Genomic DNA, 20414 nt, shown 5'->3' on the forward strand with positions numbered 1-20414 from the left:
TTCTCAACAACTTTTAGGTCATCCTGGTCTCTTACTAATAGCTTTGTGGAACACTTTCAGTCTTAAGTGTTTTGATTTTCTTTTCCCCCCCATAAGTGAAAGCAAGGTCCCAGTTAGAAGTATAGACATATATCTGATGTATGTTAATGTGTTCTGTCAGGTAGGTGAGCTGACAGTGAGACAGACCTGTCACAACTAATTTTGACAAGGCCACTATTACACTAGGATTTTATTCATAACGTTCATATTGAAATTTCCTAAAAAAAGCAACTTGATGTATTATTTTTGAATCCTAACGTTAGTATTTGTCCTTTTTAAAGGAGTTTCTACAGTGGGAACCGCAGCAATCCAGGAGGAAAATACTTTTATTACAGATGCAGATTTTGTGCAGGCTGAAGGTGCTGTTGAAGTAAAGGAAAACTTTCATCCAAAAGAACAAAAGCAAACATTGCAGTCTCTTTTCTCTTTGCTCCGTGAAGAGGTTGAGCAGATGGATTCAAAGATACTGCCCCTGTGTCTCCATCAGGTACTTTCTATGATTTTGGGGTGCTGCACCCAATTTTATTTTTATTTGAGACCTTTATTCATTAGGAAAAATATGCATAAATGCAGTTTGTGCCAATACTCATATCTGGACAGGATATTTTGATGCACAACAGATGGTCAAGGCAAATATCTCCTCTAAGATCTTCTAATATTTGTTAAATTATAAATTGCCTTGTACATTCTGTAGTTAAAGGAAACTCTTAAGGATGGGTTTCTAATTCCCCAAATGGGAAATTAGTTTGGCAGGAAGATTTTGGGAAATCACTCTTTAATATACTTTGAATAAGGTTTGTAAGACACTGGTATATTTACAGGACAGCAGATATCTAAATAACATTTTAAATCTGGAATTGTTTTTACTGTTACAGACATCTTTCTAGCATAAATTTTATGCATTAATGTTAGCATTCAAGGTTTCTTAGTTTATACTTTTATATAAGCACAGTTGCCACACCTGCAAGACCAAAGGAAAAACGGTGGTTTGAAAAGCAATCTTTCTTACAAACTGGCCAGTATGTTGCTTTTTTTTCTGGAGGTGATGATGCAGAACAAATATGTAGATAGAACTTGATAGTAATAATTTATAGTTCAGTTGTATCAGAGTAACAGCAGACTAGAAGACCTTTTGCTTGGCTCTGATACCTAATGTGGGCCATATGTAGAAACTATACCTGTCTGATTTGACTTAGCTGCATTGTCTTTATTTTGGAAAACTGGATGGTTTTAATATTTTAAACTTCTAAACTGCAATGACAGTCCTGCATTCTTCTCTTTGACACAAATAAGTGGTTTTATGGGAGAAAGACGTTTCTCTTTAGGATTGCATATTATAGATAATCTACATTTAACAGAGAATTTTAAATTATCTTTTCTAGTCTATGCTCAAGCGAAGATACTTTTCCTTAACTTACTTTTTGGTACTTTCCCTTAACTTGCGAGAAGCTTAGCTTTAGGGTTAACAATTTGTACTTTTAGCCACATCAAATTCGGTGGTTGTTCATGAGCCAGTGCAAAGGTCATTTTTGGAAAACAAGGGTAGGGCAAAAACTTAAAATTCTTTACAAACATCAGGGAGATCCATTGCACATGATGGAGGTGAAATTTATTGCTTTTCAGATGAGGAAGCCAAGCCCTAAGGGGAAGAACCTTTTGAAAGTCATACAGAAACTGTGGCAGAACTGAGAACAGAATCTGCATATTCAGAATGAAACGTGTTCAAACACTATCTCGTTTTTCCTAAAAATTATCAAGCATTTTGAATGGAGTGTTTGAAAGAAAGCTAATGGAACTTATGAGGATCCTAACCTTTTTTTTAATTGGTGAAGGGAAAGGGAAAGATTTTAAGTTTAGCATTCCCATAGTCTATTAATAACTTTTTTCCCTTTTGAATGAATTAATCTGTCACCTTCAGTCTTTTTTATTTCAGATCACTAATACAGCCTGACAGTAACATTAAACCAAGTCTAGTAAATAAAAGTCTTCTATCACATTCTCTTTCTATTCTCTATGACAAAATTCAATGTAAAATCAAGAGCTCTGTTAGATGTTCTGGAGTATTAACAATCCGTGGTGTTTGTGGGAAGTCCGTATTGATAATAGAGCCTGTGGGATAATAGGGGCTGTTCTAAGAGTCAACTTTTAATTAAAATAGGATGCAATTTTTTTTCCTGTCTTGAATGGGATTAATTTGGTTTGTTTAGGACTTGTTACAGAATTTAAGAAGTATTTTTATATAAAACATAGGTAGAGCTTTGACAGCACCGGAAATCCTCAGGATGCTATTGTGGACAGCAGACAAAATATGCAGATAAAGAACCTTAAAAGTCACTTACTCATTGTCTTTCGAAGGTACTGGGCTCAGAATGGTCTAGTGGTTAGTAGTAAGGCTGAGAGCCAGGAAATACAGTTTGTAATCTAGACTCCTGTATCAAGTTGCTGTCTTTTTTGAGCAATCATCTTTAGACTTTTACAGAAGTGCTTATTTAAGCCCTCCATATTATGACTACTTAAATTGATATGTCCCAAAGATTTTGAGACTGAATTTTTGTGTGCTCCCACAAAAGTCACTGGGGTATCATCTATGAGGTGCCTCAACCTGAATGTTCTGGTATCAGGGTACCTGCAGTTCCTGGACACATTTTGCAAGCTCTGCCCTTGCTTCACCATGCATGGCAAATAGGAAGGCTGCCAAAATTCGCTGTCCCTGAGGACTGATTAGTTGCTGCTTGTAAAGGTCAATGATAGTGTAGAGCTCTGTGGAATAATTCTGAGGTTGATATTTTTTGTATTTCATTGCATTTACAAACAAAGATGTCATTATTCCTCAGCTTTCTAGGAAAGCCTGCACAGTTTTGTAACAAGCACAAGTAAGTTATTGTTGCAATTCTCAAATATTTTTTGTCTACAGGGAGACAAAAGACTGTTCTTTTCTCATCAGTCAGGAAACCTCCATGTCTGTTTTAATGCATTGCAATGTAATACTCAGGAGAGCACAGCAATGATCTTAATTTGATCAAACATAAGGAAACATTGGTCAGGCATAGAATTCAAACTCTTGAACTTGTACCAGTAAAAATAGTACTTCTGTTCTAGGTCATTTTAAAGCTTTCTATTAGTATAACTAAAAATGTTTCTGAAATAATTTTTATTGTTGTAGCAACATAAAACCCAACTAAGATTTGGGTAAATCCATTTTGTGTGAGAGGACTTAATATTTCTTTGGTGTTTGATATTCTTTTAAAATATTTTTCCTAGAATGGGAATACATGTATTTTGTTTGGACATACCTATTTTACCCAAACTAAATAGGAACCTGCAAACCAGATGTTTAAAGCTATGATAAAAAGTTTACATTACATTACATGTCATTAAAATTATAGATTCTTAATTTTTTTTTTCACTTTTGCAGATAGCTGAGACCTATTTTCAAGAGGAGGAATGTATCCTTTTACTTGCAGAAATTGTTGCACATTATTAAAATATTGTGGCATTATAAAATATAAAAGGCAAATGCTTTACTGTTAACATGTTGTGGCTCAGGGTTAGAAAGAAGTGAACAACCATAATTTACCCATGAGTGAATACACAATATGCTAGGAAATCCTCCTTAATCAAGCAACTGGAATGTGAGTTAAGTGATAAATTCATTTCCAACAGCTGTACTGATGCAATCATTACTAGCTGAGCGTAAACAAGGAAGAAAATATTTTCGAAGAATTTTTGTTTTTATAGGATAACTTCTATTCTAAGTATTAGTAACTGGGAATATGTCCAATTTAGAGATTAGGGCATGTATTATATCAAAAAGGGTACTAGTAATGATAGAATTGTCACAACAGTTGATTAGAATATGTACTACAAATGTCTAGATTGGAATAAAAATACCAAACACACAGAGCTGAGATCAGCAACCTGCAAACAATAGCAAAAGGGTATTTGATGAATGCTAATTAGTCAAAATCATATCAAGGTAATCTGAGAAATTGTTTTAGGAAAATATGGGTAATTGCTTCTGGGAACAGTTTAATAGTCCAGTTTATTTTGATTTGTTCCTAGATAATGCAAGTAAGTTTGGTCAAAAACTTGTAACAGTTGAAGTGCTGATAATTACTCTGATATATTTCAGTAATTGTGTGAGAGAATAATAATATTAAACCTTAAAGTTAAGTTACAATTTTAGAAAAGGTGGACTGGGATTTCCTCTTTGCTTTAAAGGGAAAATGATCAGATTATAAAAAGAAGAGGCCAGTGGTAAGCCCTTAAGGTATATGTGATTCACTAAGATGCACCATGTATTACAGAATTTGTGCATACAGATTATGTCTTTATTATGTAATTTGTTACAAACAAAACATAGCAAATAGGCAATTGTTATTGTTTAGTAGGCTAAATAACAAGGCATAAGAAACATAGAAAAATTATATTAGCCTGTAGATAAAACCAGAGAACTAACTGTTTCAACATTATAAAAGCAATCTATAAAATAAAATATCCATCACTATCTTAGAATACTTCATTTTGCTTTGGTCATCCTAATTCAAAAGTGTCTATCAGAAAATCTAAAATGCACAGTGCAAATGAAAGGCATGGAAAAATTCTGTAGTAAATTATGGTGCAGGGGGAAATACAGTAAATTTAAAATTCAAGCAGCATGGTACAAACAGTTCCTCTTTCATTGAAGTTGCTTTAATTGAAAGGCACTGTATTTAAAGGTGATCAAAGGAAATATTTTTTTAATGCAATGTATACCTGATGTGTGGAATTCAACACCACTATATAATACATATTTATGAAGGATATCTCCACTGTACCTCCAGCCATCAGTTTCCTGAGGTTAATAAAGAACTTACTTGATCATGTTGCACTGTATTAATTATCCATGACAGACATTTTAATTCATCCAGTGGGGAACCTCATATTAACAATAATTCAGGGTTTGTTGCTGTGATCCTCTAAGGCTCTCTCTGTGATCTGTAATTCTGTTTCTAATAACAGATTTCCTGAAGACAGGGAATATTCTTTCCGTTAATATTGTTATTCATAAGCCATGCTGTTGCATGAGGCTAACAAGAATAACAAGTACTGGTTGTGTTTTTGTAATAATTACTCCAGTGTTTTAATTAGTATGAATAATGGAAAGTGGTTTTTCTGTTTTACTAAGAACCTCATTCACTGTACTTTTATCCTCATTGTATTGTAGAATTACATGTCAAATAGCTGGTAAAACAGCTTTAAACAGCACAACTAACAACTCAGGCTTGGTGGAACTAGAATTATCCTGACTGTTATAAAATACGTGACCATCAGTGTACCTTTATACATATACTGATAACCCTAAGCAAGGGGAAAGAGTTCTTCATGTAGAAGAAAAGTGAGCAGAATCTTCAAGAAGACAAAAGGTAAACTCAGCATTCCAACAGTGTTGTATACAATGGTTGAAAGGGGGGCAGGTATTTTTCAAAAGTTTAAGTTGGATAACTTGTTTCAATGCTGTCTCCAGCCAGTCAGTAGAAAGGAGCCATATTTTCAGTTAGTCGTGGTTATTGGCACATATTTGTATTTCTTGAGAGATACTGCTGGTATTTGTGTCATTGTTTTGCTTTTCATTTCCCAGAGATTTCATTTTTTTGGTAAAGTTATCAGCCTAATAATATTTCGGTCATTTCTTTTCTAGAAAAATCTTTTGTTGTGCTCAAGGCATGTGGGAAGAGGTAGCTGCTGAAAAGAACAGGATTTTCATTTTTTTGAATGTTTCTCAACTTACTTGACTTCTTGCCTGCCGTTTTCATGTCTGCTATTTTTTTTCTTTCTTGCACAGAAATCTGGATGCTAGCCATTATTCGTTTTGATTCACTTATTTCAAATTTCAAGTGTATAATTACTTCCCTTTCAAACATGGTGCCAATTATAAATGTCATACCATGTCCACATATGTGTGCATTTGCCTTTAACCTTCTCTTCAGATGAGAAGGCGATGAAGTTCATTCAGCTTGAACGACTGTATCATGAGCAGCTGCTTGCAAATCTTTCTTCCATACAGGAACAGTGGGGTGAGTACCAGCTAAACTAATATGGTAGAAGAAAAACTTATTTTAGTTTGCATTTCTAAATAATAGTTATGCATATTGCCAGGCTAAAAAATTTATATAGCAAAAGCAGCATTTATATCAGAATTTCTCTGAGCTTGTTACAAGAAGAGTATTCCTGCTTTGGATTTGTTTGCACATTTTTAATTATAAAGGTGCAAATTGTTTGTAATTCTTTATTCTGCTCACCAAGACTTTGATCCACAGTTGTTTCGAGCTGATTTTTGGGTTAGGATTGGTGAGTCTGATGTGATGAAAATAAAGTATGTTCCAAAAGAATAGGATGCTGTTCTACATAGTCTGAAACAAAACTGTAGAACATACACAAAAAAGTTGTCAATATTTCTCCATTAATTAGTTTCACCTAGTTGTTTTATATGAAGCAAATGCTACTTTTATAATATTTGAATAAAAATTATTTTGATTTATTTAGAAAGAAAATGGAAAACAGCAGTTCCCAGTCCAGTGACAACACTGAGGAATTCAGATAAAGAACTGAGTGGCCAAGAACTGGAAAAGCTTACTAGAGTTTGCTCTTCACATCAACAGTGAGTATAAGAAAGTATTATTACTTTTCAAACTAATATGTTACTGCAGCTGTTGTCTCCTTGCCAGTATGGGTGTTTTAAAATAGTCACTGTCAAAATAAAAGTTGCATCCCACTGACTTGAATTTGGTTATAAAGTGGTGGTTCTTTCTCACATGTAACTAAAATATTTTCGTTGCCATCAGTTTTCCCATTGTTTTAATATTGTTTGAGGAATGTATGAAGACTAGATCTGAACTGGTTTTAGCAAATCACCAGTTTTCCAGAACTGGAGTTTTGAGTTTTGTTATTTCAACCAAAGGAAAAACTGAATAGTGTTAATTTAGGAAGAGAGAGAGTGTAGAACTTATGATGGTGTTCATGTCTAATACTTACTGGTTTAATCATTCTTTCGAAATGCAAGTGCCCAGCATCTCAAACTTCAGCACCCATACCTACCCTATAGGATTTTATTCCCAAACTTCCACATTTTAGGACAATTCCTTAATGCTTTATGTAGTTCTTGTTATCTTCTATTAATTTCTTATGGGTTGCATTAACATGAAGCAGTGATTCTGTACTTCCCTGGCAGGACAGTATTCTGAACAATGAAATCTCAGTTCATAGCTGCTTTGCCTGATCCATCAGCCTCCCGAATCAGTATATCACAGTATAACAAACTTGTGGGCAGTGCCTAGGGTGCTTTTCTGGGTAGTAACACATATGGGATTGTAGCCATCAGGAAGGAGGAGGAGGAGATCTGTTCTTTCATGGGTGAATGTCCTGCTGTCCAGACATTGATTTTAAGGGACAGATGGAAAAAATTATACGAGCTGCCACTGAAAAATGATCAGCCAACAGCTAAAAGGAAACTAACCGCGTTGAAAGGCTGAAAAAAGGCCTGACTGTGACAGGAGAGATGCTCTCAATGAGATGGGGAGAGAGAACTTTTTGTAGTACATTTGCATTGGCTTAGTCAACCTACATGTCACAAAAGCCAAAATACTCCTGTTGTTCATAACGAGTATGATGTGGCTATCAGATTTTTTTCTTCTGGGTGATAGTACCAAAGTTTGAAAACACCCCTGCTGACTGCCACAATCCAGGTGGGAATTGTTTATTTGTATTCTGAATGCCTTTGGGAGGGAGCCCCTGGAAAGGTATTCCAGCATTCCCACAGGAAGAGGGGGCAGGTCCAGCACCGTGGCTGCAGGTTTGCACCTGCAGTGTGCTGCTGCTCCGAGATTGCACTGAGTGCCTGAGGGCTGCCTCAGCCTACATTTGCCTGCACATGACCTTGCCAGCTCACAGAAAGACTGACACTCAAGTCTGTTGTGATTTGTATGCTGCAACGAGCAGCACCTCCCTGTTGTCACCTGGATTGTCACCTTGTTGAGAATAACTCTGCTTACTCCTTCATTTCAGTTACAAAGTACCATTCCCTGTTCTGAGAAACCCTGCAATTTGATAAAAATTGAGGCTTGTGTTTATTTGCCATGATTAGTGCTCTGTATTTAATATTATTACCCTTTCGAACTCCCTGGGCAAAAGCCTATTTGCATTTATTGTTTCATATAGGGATTTTTCCCTAAGCTTTAAACTCAATTTACTTTTTAATTAAAATTACATTTTATTTTTTAATGAATCACATGCAGGTCTTGGAAAATGTGAGCATCTTGCTTTTGTAATTGAAAGTAATGTAACGTTTTCTTATACTCAAGGTTTACAGCTACATAACAGACATGTTTGCTCTTTAGAGATAGTTTTGAGTGTCCTTTATTTGAAGTTTAAATGGCAAAATTTAAAAGTCAATGTAACTTTTTGAAGTTTTTGTTAGAGAATATAAACATCAGTACCTTTCCCTTGTCTCTCCAGTTTTTTTTCAGTAGCTTTAAATAAAATGCTCCACATATTATCTTCATTGCTGTATGAAAAACTGCAAGACAGATTGTGTGTGATAAATCACATTGTGCATGAATCTCTATCCAGCTGGCAGAGTCTACACTGACTGTGAGCAGTGTTGATTCACCTGTGAATCTGAATGGAGTCAGTGAGAGCTGCTGTACCTTACAGAACCCAGAAAATGTCCCAGTCTGTGGAGAGTGAAATAGATTTTTGTGGGGGGTGTATCATTCCTCAATCTCTCTTATAGTGATCAGTATTTTAAATAGTAGTAGGTATCAAGTCCTTACATGATTTTTAAAGTTGATAGAGTTTCTTCTGAGCATAACCTTTTACAGGAATTTACATTGCTTGATATGTTGCAGTAAATTTTCTTCCAGCTGCTTTCTCAATTGGGTGGAACAATGTTAGGGCTAAGTGGTCTTCTGATGATATTCATGCAAGTACAGATTTGTGCTTGAAAGTATGCTATCAGGATGACACTTTCAATGGAAGAAAAGTTCTATGCTAATTTTAGAGCAGAGCAAAGGTTTCTAAGATTTCAATTACATTTATTATGAAGAATGTTGCCACTAGGTTGTTTAATTTATTCTTTTTTCCTTTATTGCTGCAGGCCACAGGCATCCAAACGTAAGGTAAGCAGCCGTTTAATTGAATTCTGCTTTGTCAAAAATTGGCAATAAATATATTTTAAATATTAGATAAAATTTTTCAAGTTTAGAAGCTTTTTGAAGTTTGAATATCTCAAAAAGTCACAGCATTCCTGTTTAATTCCAAAAATTACAGGCAATACTATCATATTTTACAGCTAGTAGCCGCAGAAAATACATGGGAAAGCAGTTGTTTATCTCAGTTAATGGAATCCAGAAACTTAAAGGAAAGAGAAGCTACTGCTTTTAAATCAGGTATGTGTATGTATGTATATGTGCATAATTTGTTTTAAATATTACACTGTAACGACACATTCCTATATATACAATGAAGTTATTCCATTTGAAGCTACAGCATTTGTTGGATTTCTGCAGATGCACAAATGGATTAAATTTTTTTTTCTCAGCACAATGGGTAAATAATGCAGTTTTAATTAGTCACTGATATTCAGAATTGTGAAGTAATTGTAGCCTCCATCAAAAAAGTCTTAAATGTGCATGCATTTATAGCAGCTTACATAAGCTACAAAATTGTATAAAACTAGAGATAAGATGCAGAATTTGTATGTATACAAATACATATGAGGTAATCGACCTGATGACAAACGTTCCGAGGTGTGGCAATTGAGTATTAGGAACTATTTTAAGTTACATGCAGTGTGCTGATTTTGAGATGCATTTTTCTGAAACAACACAGAAAGCTTTGAAACCTTTGGGGGGTCTTGAAGAGAAAATAATTCAGTTAATTGTTTTCAGTGCATCCTTTTATGTCAGTCTCATTTTCCTTTTTCTGCCTTGGGGCAGTGGCCGTTTCGTTAGAGTAATTTGTTAGAATCTTTGGGTTCTTATGAAACATTTAAAAATTAATGAATTGTTAAAATGGAGACAGTGGGAGAGAATATTGGTAGACAACCAGGCTGTGCTTTATCTTTTCTCTCGCTGAGCAAAAAGTTTCAGGTTTTTTGCCATATTCCAGTTGCCAAAATTGGCCTAAGCTGAGTACCTTTCCTCAAAAACAGCTAGAATTCCTCATAAGATGAGAAGTGGCCTGAGTGATCCTAGGAGGTCCCTTTCAACCTAAACTATCCTACAAGTGTGTATCAGCCAGGATCTTCAGGAGAATCAGAAATTAATGAAGATACAGAGTCACAGTTCTCTACATGTGTGGATCCTCCTTATAGCCATCCTCTTTCGCCATGACCCCTATACTGCCTTTTGTCTACCTTTATTCTTGTAACCTAACTAAATATAAAACATTAGAAACATGAAACATGTTCTACAGCTCAGAAAGCAGATCAAAAGAACACAGTGCTTTTTATTCTTGGATGGTTGGAATTTCCCATGGGAAAAAATTAGATGATTACAATTTTTCCTCTGATTTTATTCCAAATGGGAACAAAAGCTTTCTGGAGCAGAATTTCTGAATATTTGAATGTTCTAAATTCAGGAGCATTCTGTTTCAATGTCGAAATACTATAGTACAACATCTTGACTTAATGTGGAAGGAATTAATGGTGTAAATGGATTTTTTCATGCCTTTCTCTTAATGCAAATCTTGTCAAAGTTTCATCAAAATCTTTGGGTTCCTGTGAAATGTTGGTAAATTAATAAAGCTATGTCATCCAATAAAAAGCAGTTCTGCTGAGTATTTTTCAGTAGTGCTAAGTACTTTCAATACAAAGATAGGAATATTTCCACCCTAACCCAAGTTTAAATGGTTGAGATTTGCAAAAGTTGCTTTTCACAAGATTTGTGCATTGTTGAGGAAGCAATGAATTCTCTCCTTGACAAGCATGAGCAGCTGTTCAGGCAGCATGTGGTCATTAGCTACTGCTGCCCCTCAGTGTCAATGCATCAGTAGCGTGGGGATGAATGGGTTTTGTTGCAGTTAGAAGGATTTGGGTAGGGAAGGCATTAATATCAACCAGTACAGAAATTTGACAAAGGTGATTCATTATCTGAAATAACATTCAGGTAACAAGCTGTGCCCTAGTGATCCAGCTCAGGACTAGAAGCAATATGATCATTTGGGGCTGCCTCTTGATTTTGCCTCCTATATTATAATAAACTTACAGTTCCTAATATTTAACCTTTTCAACAGTAGCCTAAATGCATGGGCCTTCTCACTGAAAACTTACAATGCTTGACTTCTGCTTTTTGGGTGGGTTTTTTGTCTATTAAAAAAAAAAGAAAAATGAAATGAAAAATGAGAAGTAAATGTGTAAACTATTACTTTTCTTATATATGTATCTGCCAAACCACAGGAAGAGCTACTTAACTCATTTAGCTGCTTGTAGTAGAAGTCTGACTTACAGTAAGACAGGAAAAGGAAACTCTCAAGAGTTTTGAGAACTGGCCTTCATATGGATTCACATTAAATAAGAATGTATGTAGCAATTATCAATAAGAATTTATAAAATGAATTGTAGCAACCTCTATATTACATTGGAGAGGTTGTTGCACTGCACTATAGTAGCATCTTTGAAGTGAACTCAAACTTCTGTGCTAATCTAAAGCAAAAATTACTCCATTGATCTGCTGAAGGTATATGGGAACATTGTTTGAGCCTCTATAGGCAATTGATCCTAAGAATTCACAATTCCTCTCTCCTGGGGATACAGCAACAAGAAACAGCTTCATAAGAAGTCATCCAGTCAGGATTCCTGGGACAGTACCTAAATTAGTTTTCTGCCCTTCTGAGCAAGCACTGTGAATGATCTGTTCTATTACATTTTACTTTCTGGCAGATTTTCACTCTGAATCTACCAACAGAGAATTTGGCCCTTAAAGCTATGTGTGTGTGTATATTAAAAGATGAGATTTGTTACATCCTATACCCATGAATTTCTTCAGTTTCTGACTGAAAGCCTTAACAGCCTTAGCGTTAACTAAAGATAAATTAATGTATTTCATGAAGACTTTTCTAGTGAAATACTGAATTTCAAAACAAAACCCTTAGCATAAATTTGCAGTGTGTACATACAGACCTGTTTCCAGGGTGGGGAGGAATTCTTTATGCCCTGTTTTCTTTTAGGTCTTATGGGATTTGTTTTTAATTGGGAAAAAGGAAAAGGATAGAGAAGTGTGAATTCTCCATTGGTAGATTACTGTAGATCAGTACTCTGCTAGGCTGTCTTGGATTAACAGGACCAAGTGGTGCCTACAGTTTCTGTGATGAACAAAGCACGTGTCGATTCTAGTGCAACTCTGTTAGGGGGAAAAAAAAAAAGAAAAGAAACATTTTTTTAATTACCTTAAATGCTTTTGCTGCTAAAAAATTTTCGGTAGACACTTTGTTGTACCTGTCAGTCACGTAAAAATTACTGCCCCTGGTGGATATGTCTTTATTTAATTTAGTATAGGCAAAGGCATCTTTTCTAATTAAGTCTTGAAGTATTTGTCTTCACTTGCCTTCAGTCTTTAGTGGGCATGGGTTGTCTGAAGTAGTTGTAAGTATTGAACACTGCTGAAAACTTGATGTGTATGATCACTGCATCCCAGTTCTTGTACATCTGTGGTTAGATAACAGTGCTAGGATCATTTATTACTTTCTGAGCAACAATGTCCTGAACTCAGGGGACACCTTTCACCGTAAAGAATCTGATTTAATTTCCAATTCCATTTCATCTTTGTTGCAGTTGGAGCTGCCAACAAAGATGCCTGTTGTAATGTGGATGTATCCACTAGGAAAAATTGACAGATGGTAACAAAATCTTGTACCAATAATCCAGGCTGTGTTTGAACTCATGACCTGTATGTGAAGGGCTCAGTATCTTGTTACAAATCCCTTGAGCTATCTACTCATCTGTGTCTAATTTTTAAAAAGTCCCTGTCTCACACCTATTTCTTCTTTCAGTGTTTTACAGAAGTTAGGTTCCTTGTACTCTTTCCTTCTCTTAATGTCATTCTGATACTTTTTCCGTATTTTGATTTGCTTGGACTTTTTTTTCAATTTTCAAGTCTGTCTTTTCTGTGCTACCTTGAATTTCATTATCCATTAAAAGGGGGATAGTTTGGAATTTAATAAAATTGTCCAGTACAGCGAATTAATGCAAACGTTTATTTTAAGGAATGTGACTATTTCATGTAATAAGTTTGGGAAATTGCTCACATATTAAGTGGGGTTTTAACTGGTGAGGAAGGATGAAATTGGCATAGACATCTTCAGTCATTCTTGTGAGAGCTCAGTTAAGAAGGGTATTGTTTGATATCTTAACTAATCTGTTCATAAGACCTTTCTGCTCTTCACTATGACCAAAAAATGCACATTAGTATTTAAAGTTATTAATTTGTTGTTTGAGGTTATTACTGTTACTGCAACAGTAGTCCTATTATAACATAGTCTTAACTTAGTTTTTATTTAAGTATGGAATAAAAGGCAGTTTCTGTCATTGCTAGCTTACTTTGATATTAAATTAACAGCCCTTTTCTCTCTTCATAAGCTTAAAAACAAGAGTCTTGACTTTGAGTTTCTTGCAATGGTTAATAGCTAATAATTTTATAGACAACTTGGGCTAACCATCTACTCCTTCATCAGCAGATCATGCCAATAGTAGGTGAATTCACAGCCTATGTAGAACTCCTTGTGCATCTCTGAAATTTCAGATAAGAAAATATAATTTTCATATATATTGTAAATATGAATACAGAAATAAGCTGCATCAAATTACATTTTTAATATGTAAACTAACGTACTGATCCAAAAAGCAACATCTTTTTATGCTGTCCATTTATGGGAAATGTAATTTCTATTTAATTTAGTGTTAACCAAAGGAGCTAGTGATCTGTGAATTTTAAATTTATTAAATTAGTATGATTTCAGCTTCTTTAAAGGAAATGCAAATATCTCCCTATGTGATAGATACCCTGGCATCAAGATACAGCTTTCTGTAATTAAATGCATTTGCCTGAACTCCAGGCCTCTATGAGATGACTCACGTAAAATATCCATTAGAAGAAAAGTGACTGTTCAGAAAAATACTCACATATTGGGAGCAACTTTTTTCAGGACACTAAATCATGTGCTTTGCCTGCAAAAATGTGTGCAAATACTTTTTTTTTCCTGAATTAGGAGTCAGAGACTACTAACAAAAGTTATCCTCACTGGAGCATAAAATACCTGCCCTTTATGGGAGTGCATTTTGAAGCATTAGGTTACAATGTTATCAAATCACAGTATACTCTTTCCCCCCTGGGCTGATGCTTTGAATCATTTAAAAACTCTGGAACTGCTTTTCCTATTGCACTTAGGTACTGAAACTTATCCTGGCGCTGGACCAAAGAAAGAAGATAAACAGCTGAGCACTGTTTGCCCAGGTGAAAACAAAACTGAGGGACAGACAGAGGCAGCGAGTCTTCGGGTAGCTACAGGAAAGGACCACATGGAGGAGCAGCACTGCAGTGCTGAATCAACATTGAAGCCACACACCCAGTCCACAGGGACAGTGGGCAGGCCTTCTTCGGGCTGTTTATCATCTGGGGATGCCAGTAAAGATAACAGTCTGCAGCTGAGGGAAAAACAGCTCTCCAAGGATGCAGTGAAAATAGAAGGGGCTGGGGAGCCTGGAGTGAAACTCCCTCTTGAGCCAATGGTAGATGCTTTGGATTTAACAGATGCTGATTATATACCAACTGATTTGGTTCCTTCTGATAAAGATGTGCCAGCTGATAGAAGTCTGCTCAGATCAAAACATGCTGCTGGGTCTTCAGAAATTGCTAGTGACCAGCTTGGAAACAGTGATGTAAAGCAGCAACAGATAGAGCCTGATGACGATGATGAAAAGTCTTCATGGCACAGAACTGCATCAGATGAATGCTCTGGGTGTAATAAAGTGTCTGAGCATGAGAGTACTGCCCATTCACGAGTGTGTGAGGAAATACAGAGAGCAGCAGGACAGGAGGAGAGGGTCAGTAATGAAGAACAAGAAGATTTATTTCTCAGATTTTTGAATGGTAACATAATAGACACTGAAGAATCTGCAAACTTAGCAAACCAAGAGGACTTTGACACTGTTCCAGATATTTCACCCGAACGAGCGTCTCACAACTCTCTGGAAGCTTTATCACTAGATGACAGCTTTTCTTCTCTTGATGAACTTACAAGAAGGATAGAGATTACTGAGGTAAATAAATGTTGTGAATCCTATAAAATCTTTCATGTTTATCTCAGTTAAAGTATTTTAGATAATGCCAACTTCAAAATGCGTTAAATATTCCTTTATGTATCACTTTTTCAAATCTGAAATCTATACTTATTTTGTTGTTCTGAGTTACTCATAAAAAAATTTTATTTTGCCTCTCTCTCCTTCTTGACTAGCAGTGCACTGTGTTTCTAAAAATTAGCTTGATCTTATATCTAAGTGTGATACCTGGAGGTATTAATTTTCTTTTATTCTGACAGAGACTGTTAAGAGATGTTCTCACAACTCCTGTTAAATCAAATTTTGTGTCAGAGATCTACATAATGCCTGTGATGCACCGTCGTTCATTTCTATGCATAGAACAAAGTTTGCTTTTTTGTGCCTATTCCATATAAGTGAGAACTACATATGTATAAATTCTGTATATGAATGAATGGGCTTCTAATTTTGTCAAGTTTAAGCAGATTTGTTGTTCAACCCAAGGTAAAGAGCTTCTAACCCTGAACCCACCTTTGTTTTAAGCACTGCTGATAGGCCTGTAACAAGGGTGAGTGCTTCATAAGCTAAATTGCTCTTCTGAAAATAGAGAAGATTTATTGCTTTGGGACTTTTTTGGAGAGTGTAATGATGACATCTTTGTTTTATTTGTCTTCTGGTTTTGCTGTATTTACATCCATGGGACCTTAAGAGCTTTTTTTTAAATGAAAAAATGAGTTTATTGTGAAATGATGTTATTTCAGATGCTGGAGGGGGAAGACTTGTATAAAGATATCTTCTTAGTTCTTCTCCAGTTTTAAGATATTTAACAATAGACTTTCCCTTGGCGATAAAGTTACAGTACTTCTCTACAGATCAAGCTAATGCACAGAGACCAAGAACCCCCACAGTTGCTCAGGGGCAGTGGCCAAGCAGGGAGCTAAATACTGGAGATCGATGCTGATGTTATTACATGTTTGGTAAAGTCTCCAGAGCCCAAAATAGAGCGTTTTGGGTTTTCTCCCCACCTAAACAGTTCCTTACGTCCTTTCCAAGGTCATGCTTCTTGTCTTTTTGTGGGCTCTCAGGAAGCATGCCACATACCAGGACTGACAGCCATGTGCACAAAGCTGTACACAAGCAGATGTGGAAATGCACATACATGTTAATATATTGTCTTGGGGTGACATATATGTATCCCAAATTTTCAGCTAAATCCATTGGCTTGTGTTCACTTAGAGGGTGGTTTTGAAAAAGAGTATTTTGCTGACAGTCTGTGCTAAGCCCGTATACACGTATAACAAAAGAGAAATTTAAGTGACATCCCTCAGCATTAAATTTATTTTGAGCCCACTGAAAGTTCAGCATTTTAGCAGAGGAGTACTGTTCTGTTTCACATAGAAAAAGCCTAAATTAATCCAATAGCATCTATTTTTAAAAAGCTATGTTTGTGCCATTTGTGTTTCAGAGGATGGGATAGGAAGCAGCGTATTGATACTGTTAGAAAAATTATGCTTGTATTGATTGTCCCTGTGACTGATGATGATGCTTTACAGGGCATCTAATTTCAATTCTAGTTTGCTCTCCTGATGCTGGGACTGCCAGTACTCTGATGGCAGAGTTGAGTCTCTGCAGCGGAAAAAGTACCTTGAATTTTTCCGTAGAACTTCTTCTGGCCATATAAGGCATAATGTTGGCTGCGTTGGTGAGAGGCCACTTAAATCATTCTTAGCAAGAGGCCTGAGTTTTGTGTGAGTCAAGGGGCTTAAATGGGAGAAGAGAAGAAGGATTAACGTCAGTACCGATTAAAATTTGTAATATGCAGCATCTGGGGTTGTTTCGCAATACATGAAATTTCTAGGTGCAGCAGGGTGAGTTAAGCACACCAGTTTATAATGTTTCACTATATACCTATGTTTTTCCAGTTAATCTTACCACCCATCAGTAGCCTAGGGGTTGGTTTTCAGAAGTGGTGAACACCTACAGCTTTCTTGGAAGACGTATTTGAAAGAGTTTGGCACCCCTGAGAAAGCAGCATTGTTAACTTGCGTTCCTTGATTCTGTTTTAGTGCTAAAATAAGATTGCACTGAAGTTTGGACAAGCAGGCTGATCTTTGCACCCAACTGTAACACTTCTTCCTTTCTTGTCCTCTTGAAGGCTTTGAAATTGCATTGTTCAGGCTATGGCAACCTAAGAAGATAACAGTGTTTTCATACAGTGGTTGTTAGTGAGTTATCTAGAAAATACATTGGTAACCACATGACTGAAATGAAATTAATCGCATGAAATGTACCAACATGGCAGTAAAAAAGAAAAGAATAATCAATTTGACTGCGATAAAACTTGTCATGGAGTGAGTATTTACAAAACTACCACAAACAAATTAGAATGGAAGGTGGAAGTAAAGATAATTTTGAAATAACATGGGGACAAAACCCATATGGTAGGACAAAATTTCATTAATGTTTTTCATTTGACATGTAATAATAATTTATTGAAAATGGGGAAGGGTGGATACCTGTGTATGTATTTACAGTTAGGAAGTTTTGCTTGGCTCCGTATTGAGATCCAAGAATCATCTAATGTAGTTTTCTAATTTAGATACTTTGTCACTTTCTTTTAGTTTATAATTTACAATAACTAATTACAGGAGTGAAAATTCACCAAATTCTGACTCTGGATTTAAGTAATTGCAAAACTGAAATAGTAGTTTCCATATTGTACAGGCCCTTATACTGGGTATTTCTTCACTACTACAAACCATGTACAACATCATGCAAATGATGGAAAACCACAGTCATTTTATAGAAACAAGATTCATACAGCTAACAAAGAGCTTTGAAGCACAGTCAGCAGTTGGCAGCAACAGATATCAGAAGTATATAGCTCTTCCTAAATATCTTTGCTATCATTTCTATGAGAATGAAATGACACACCACTGGCAAAACAAATTTTAACCTCAGTAAAGTTCTATTTTGCCATATAAAATAAAAGGTTATAGCATCAACTTTTTATGTGAATGCCGGGGAAGTGAGTAAAATCTTAAAGTTCCTCCTTATTAGAAAATTATAATTGGAAAATTCTTTTTAGAAAGCAAAGATAGTGAGACTGTCTACCAAAACCAAAGTTTTTGGATGGCAGTTTGTATACCAAGAAATGAAGTCTCCACTTATCTGTACTAGGTTTGGAGGGAGTTTTGGATCCCCTGTTCTCTTTTGTGGCTTGGGTCCTGTAGCTTTGAGTTTGCAAGAACTGTGCTTCCATGTGAAGTGCTTACACTGTATCTGAGGGATTTGTTGCTGTATCAAGGAGCTCAGGTACTTGCATGGGAAGTGTTACCAGCAGGAAAAATAGTTACTGTCTGTAGCTGTGGTATGAATACTGAATCTGCTAAGCTAGCTCCTTTTCAAACTCAAATTACTCACATATCTTATGTATTTTATTAGCAAAGGGGTTTGTCTGCTGCTTTTATTGCAACACAGGGCAGTCTTGTGTTTTATCATTTTGTGGATTACTGCTTTAAAAAAATCTGGTATTGCTTGTAATAAAATTATAGTTCTTTGCCAAGTAACTGAATAAGGAATACAGCCCACAGAAGAAGACACAAATTAAACTTCTTGAGTGGTTCTTTGCATTCAGACCAAAATACTTCATATAATGAGCTTTTTTCCCTAGTTCCCAGTTTGTAGTGCCTCCATCTTGGGGTTGTTATTTATGTCTCTATGGTACAATTAATTCTAATTGTCAAGTTCAATCTGTTTTCTCTAAGAACTTGAAGTACAAGGCCTTATTTACATAGTTTTGTCCAGTATGTTTTTATATACATATATACACACACACATAATATTTGTTGAAAATAAGCACAGTGTAAGAAGCTTTTTGATATTTTATTAGCAAATACTGTTTTAAACATAGAAGAGGCAGGTAATTTGAGTTTAAGTTTATTTTTTCTGATTTTGCCACCTGGTTATTAAAATTTATCTGAAAAGTGTAAAAGCTTTCATTGAAGCAGATTTGCTTTTGGCTAATGGTGGGGAAAAGAGAAAAACTTTATTTAACAGAGTTTCAATTAACCAACAGTCATTGCTGCTTTCTTTTTTGACTGTTTGAAAATGCCACCACACATCTGCATGCCACTTTCAGTTCCTGTACAGTGATTATAAAGGCTCCAGTCAAAAGATTTTGTGAAGGCCAGCAGAGACTAAGCTCAGTTACATAGATGCTCCAAGACCATCTTTTTTTAATTATCCATCTTAGAATTAAAAAAATATCTGATGTTTCAATAGGGTCCTCTTTCATGTAAGAGCCATTTGCAGAGCAGTATGGTGCAAGCCTGTATTTTTCAGTGGTTCAACTCAACCCTCTGCTTGACTTGTGGTCAACTGTATTAACCACAGTTCCCTCGTTAACTTCCAATTTAAATAATATATTCTGCCTTTTTTAATTCCTCCTGCCTCCTGAAGACTGGCATGTAAAACTTTGTCTTGTATGGCAGCTAAGTCCTTCTCCTTGGATGTTTAATTAGTGGAAGGTGGATCTCATCACTGTGTATATTGCAGACAAAGACAAAAAACCTTAACTGCATAACTCATGAAATTCAAGGGCAGATGAAGTATGGAAGATGAAGTATAGTCATGGCATGGAGCTGAATCAGGAGAAGTTTAGGTTGGATATCAGGAAAAGGCTCTTCACCCAGAGGGTGGTTGGACCCTGGAACAGGCTCCCCAGGGAAGTGGTCACAGCACCAGCCTGACAGAGTTCAAGAAGCATTTGGACAATGCTTTCGGGCACACGGTGTGACTCTTGGGGTGTCTTGTGCAGGACTGAGCTGAACTTCAATGATCCTTGTGGGTCCCTTCCAACTCAGCATAGTCTATGATTCTATTCTAGGTATGAGTTACATGTCATGTAAAGGGGCCATTTTTCAAAGTACAGTTTGTGGCTTTTGTTGGGGTAGGGAAGTAACACTAGCCACACTGATTTTATTGCAAAATCAAAAGCACTTGCTTTTTAAGCAAAAGAGGATGCTCAGAATAGAGGAACCTGTGCTGTGTCAAATTAGTCCTTTATACATTTAAAATAAATCCT

General features: G+C 35.9%; 1 protein-coding gene across 3 annotated transcripts in view; it reads left to right on the top strand.

Moving 5' to 3' along the window:
* The window catches only part of CNST (consortin, connexin sorting protein), a 45179-nt gene that overhangs the window by 19967 nt on the left and 4798 nt on the right, over window positions 1–20414 (top strand). For all 3 annotated transcript variants that reach the window (XM_069009944.1, XM_069009943.1, XM_069009945.1), the window contains 7 exons: window positions 321–526; window positions 3455–3485; window positions 6009–6095; window positions 6565–6679; window positions 9173–9194; window positions 9368–9464; window positions 14460–15331. In XM_069009944.1, coding sequence (XP_068866045.1) covers window positions 321–526; window positions 3455–3485; window positions 6009–6095; window positions 6565–6679; window positions 9173–9194; window positions 9368–9464; window positions 14460–15331 — 1430 coding nt within the window. The remainder of the gene's footprint in view (window positions 1–320; window positions 527–3454; window positions 3486–6008; window positions 6096–6564; window positions 6680–9172; window positions 9195–9367; window positions 9465–14459; window positions 15332–20414) is intronic.

The sequence above is a fragment of the Aphelocoma coerulescens genome, chromosome 3 (genome assembly GCF_041296385.1).
Source record: "Aphelocoma coerulescens isolate FSJ_1873_10779 chromosome 3, UR_Acoe_1.0, whole genome shotgun sequence".
NCBI classification, from domain to species: Eukaryota; Metazoa; Chordata; class Aves; order Passeriformes; family Corvidae; genus Aphelocoma; species Aphelocoma coerulescens.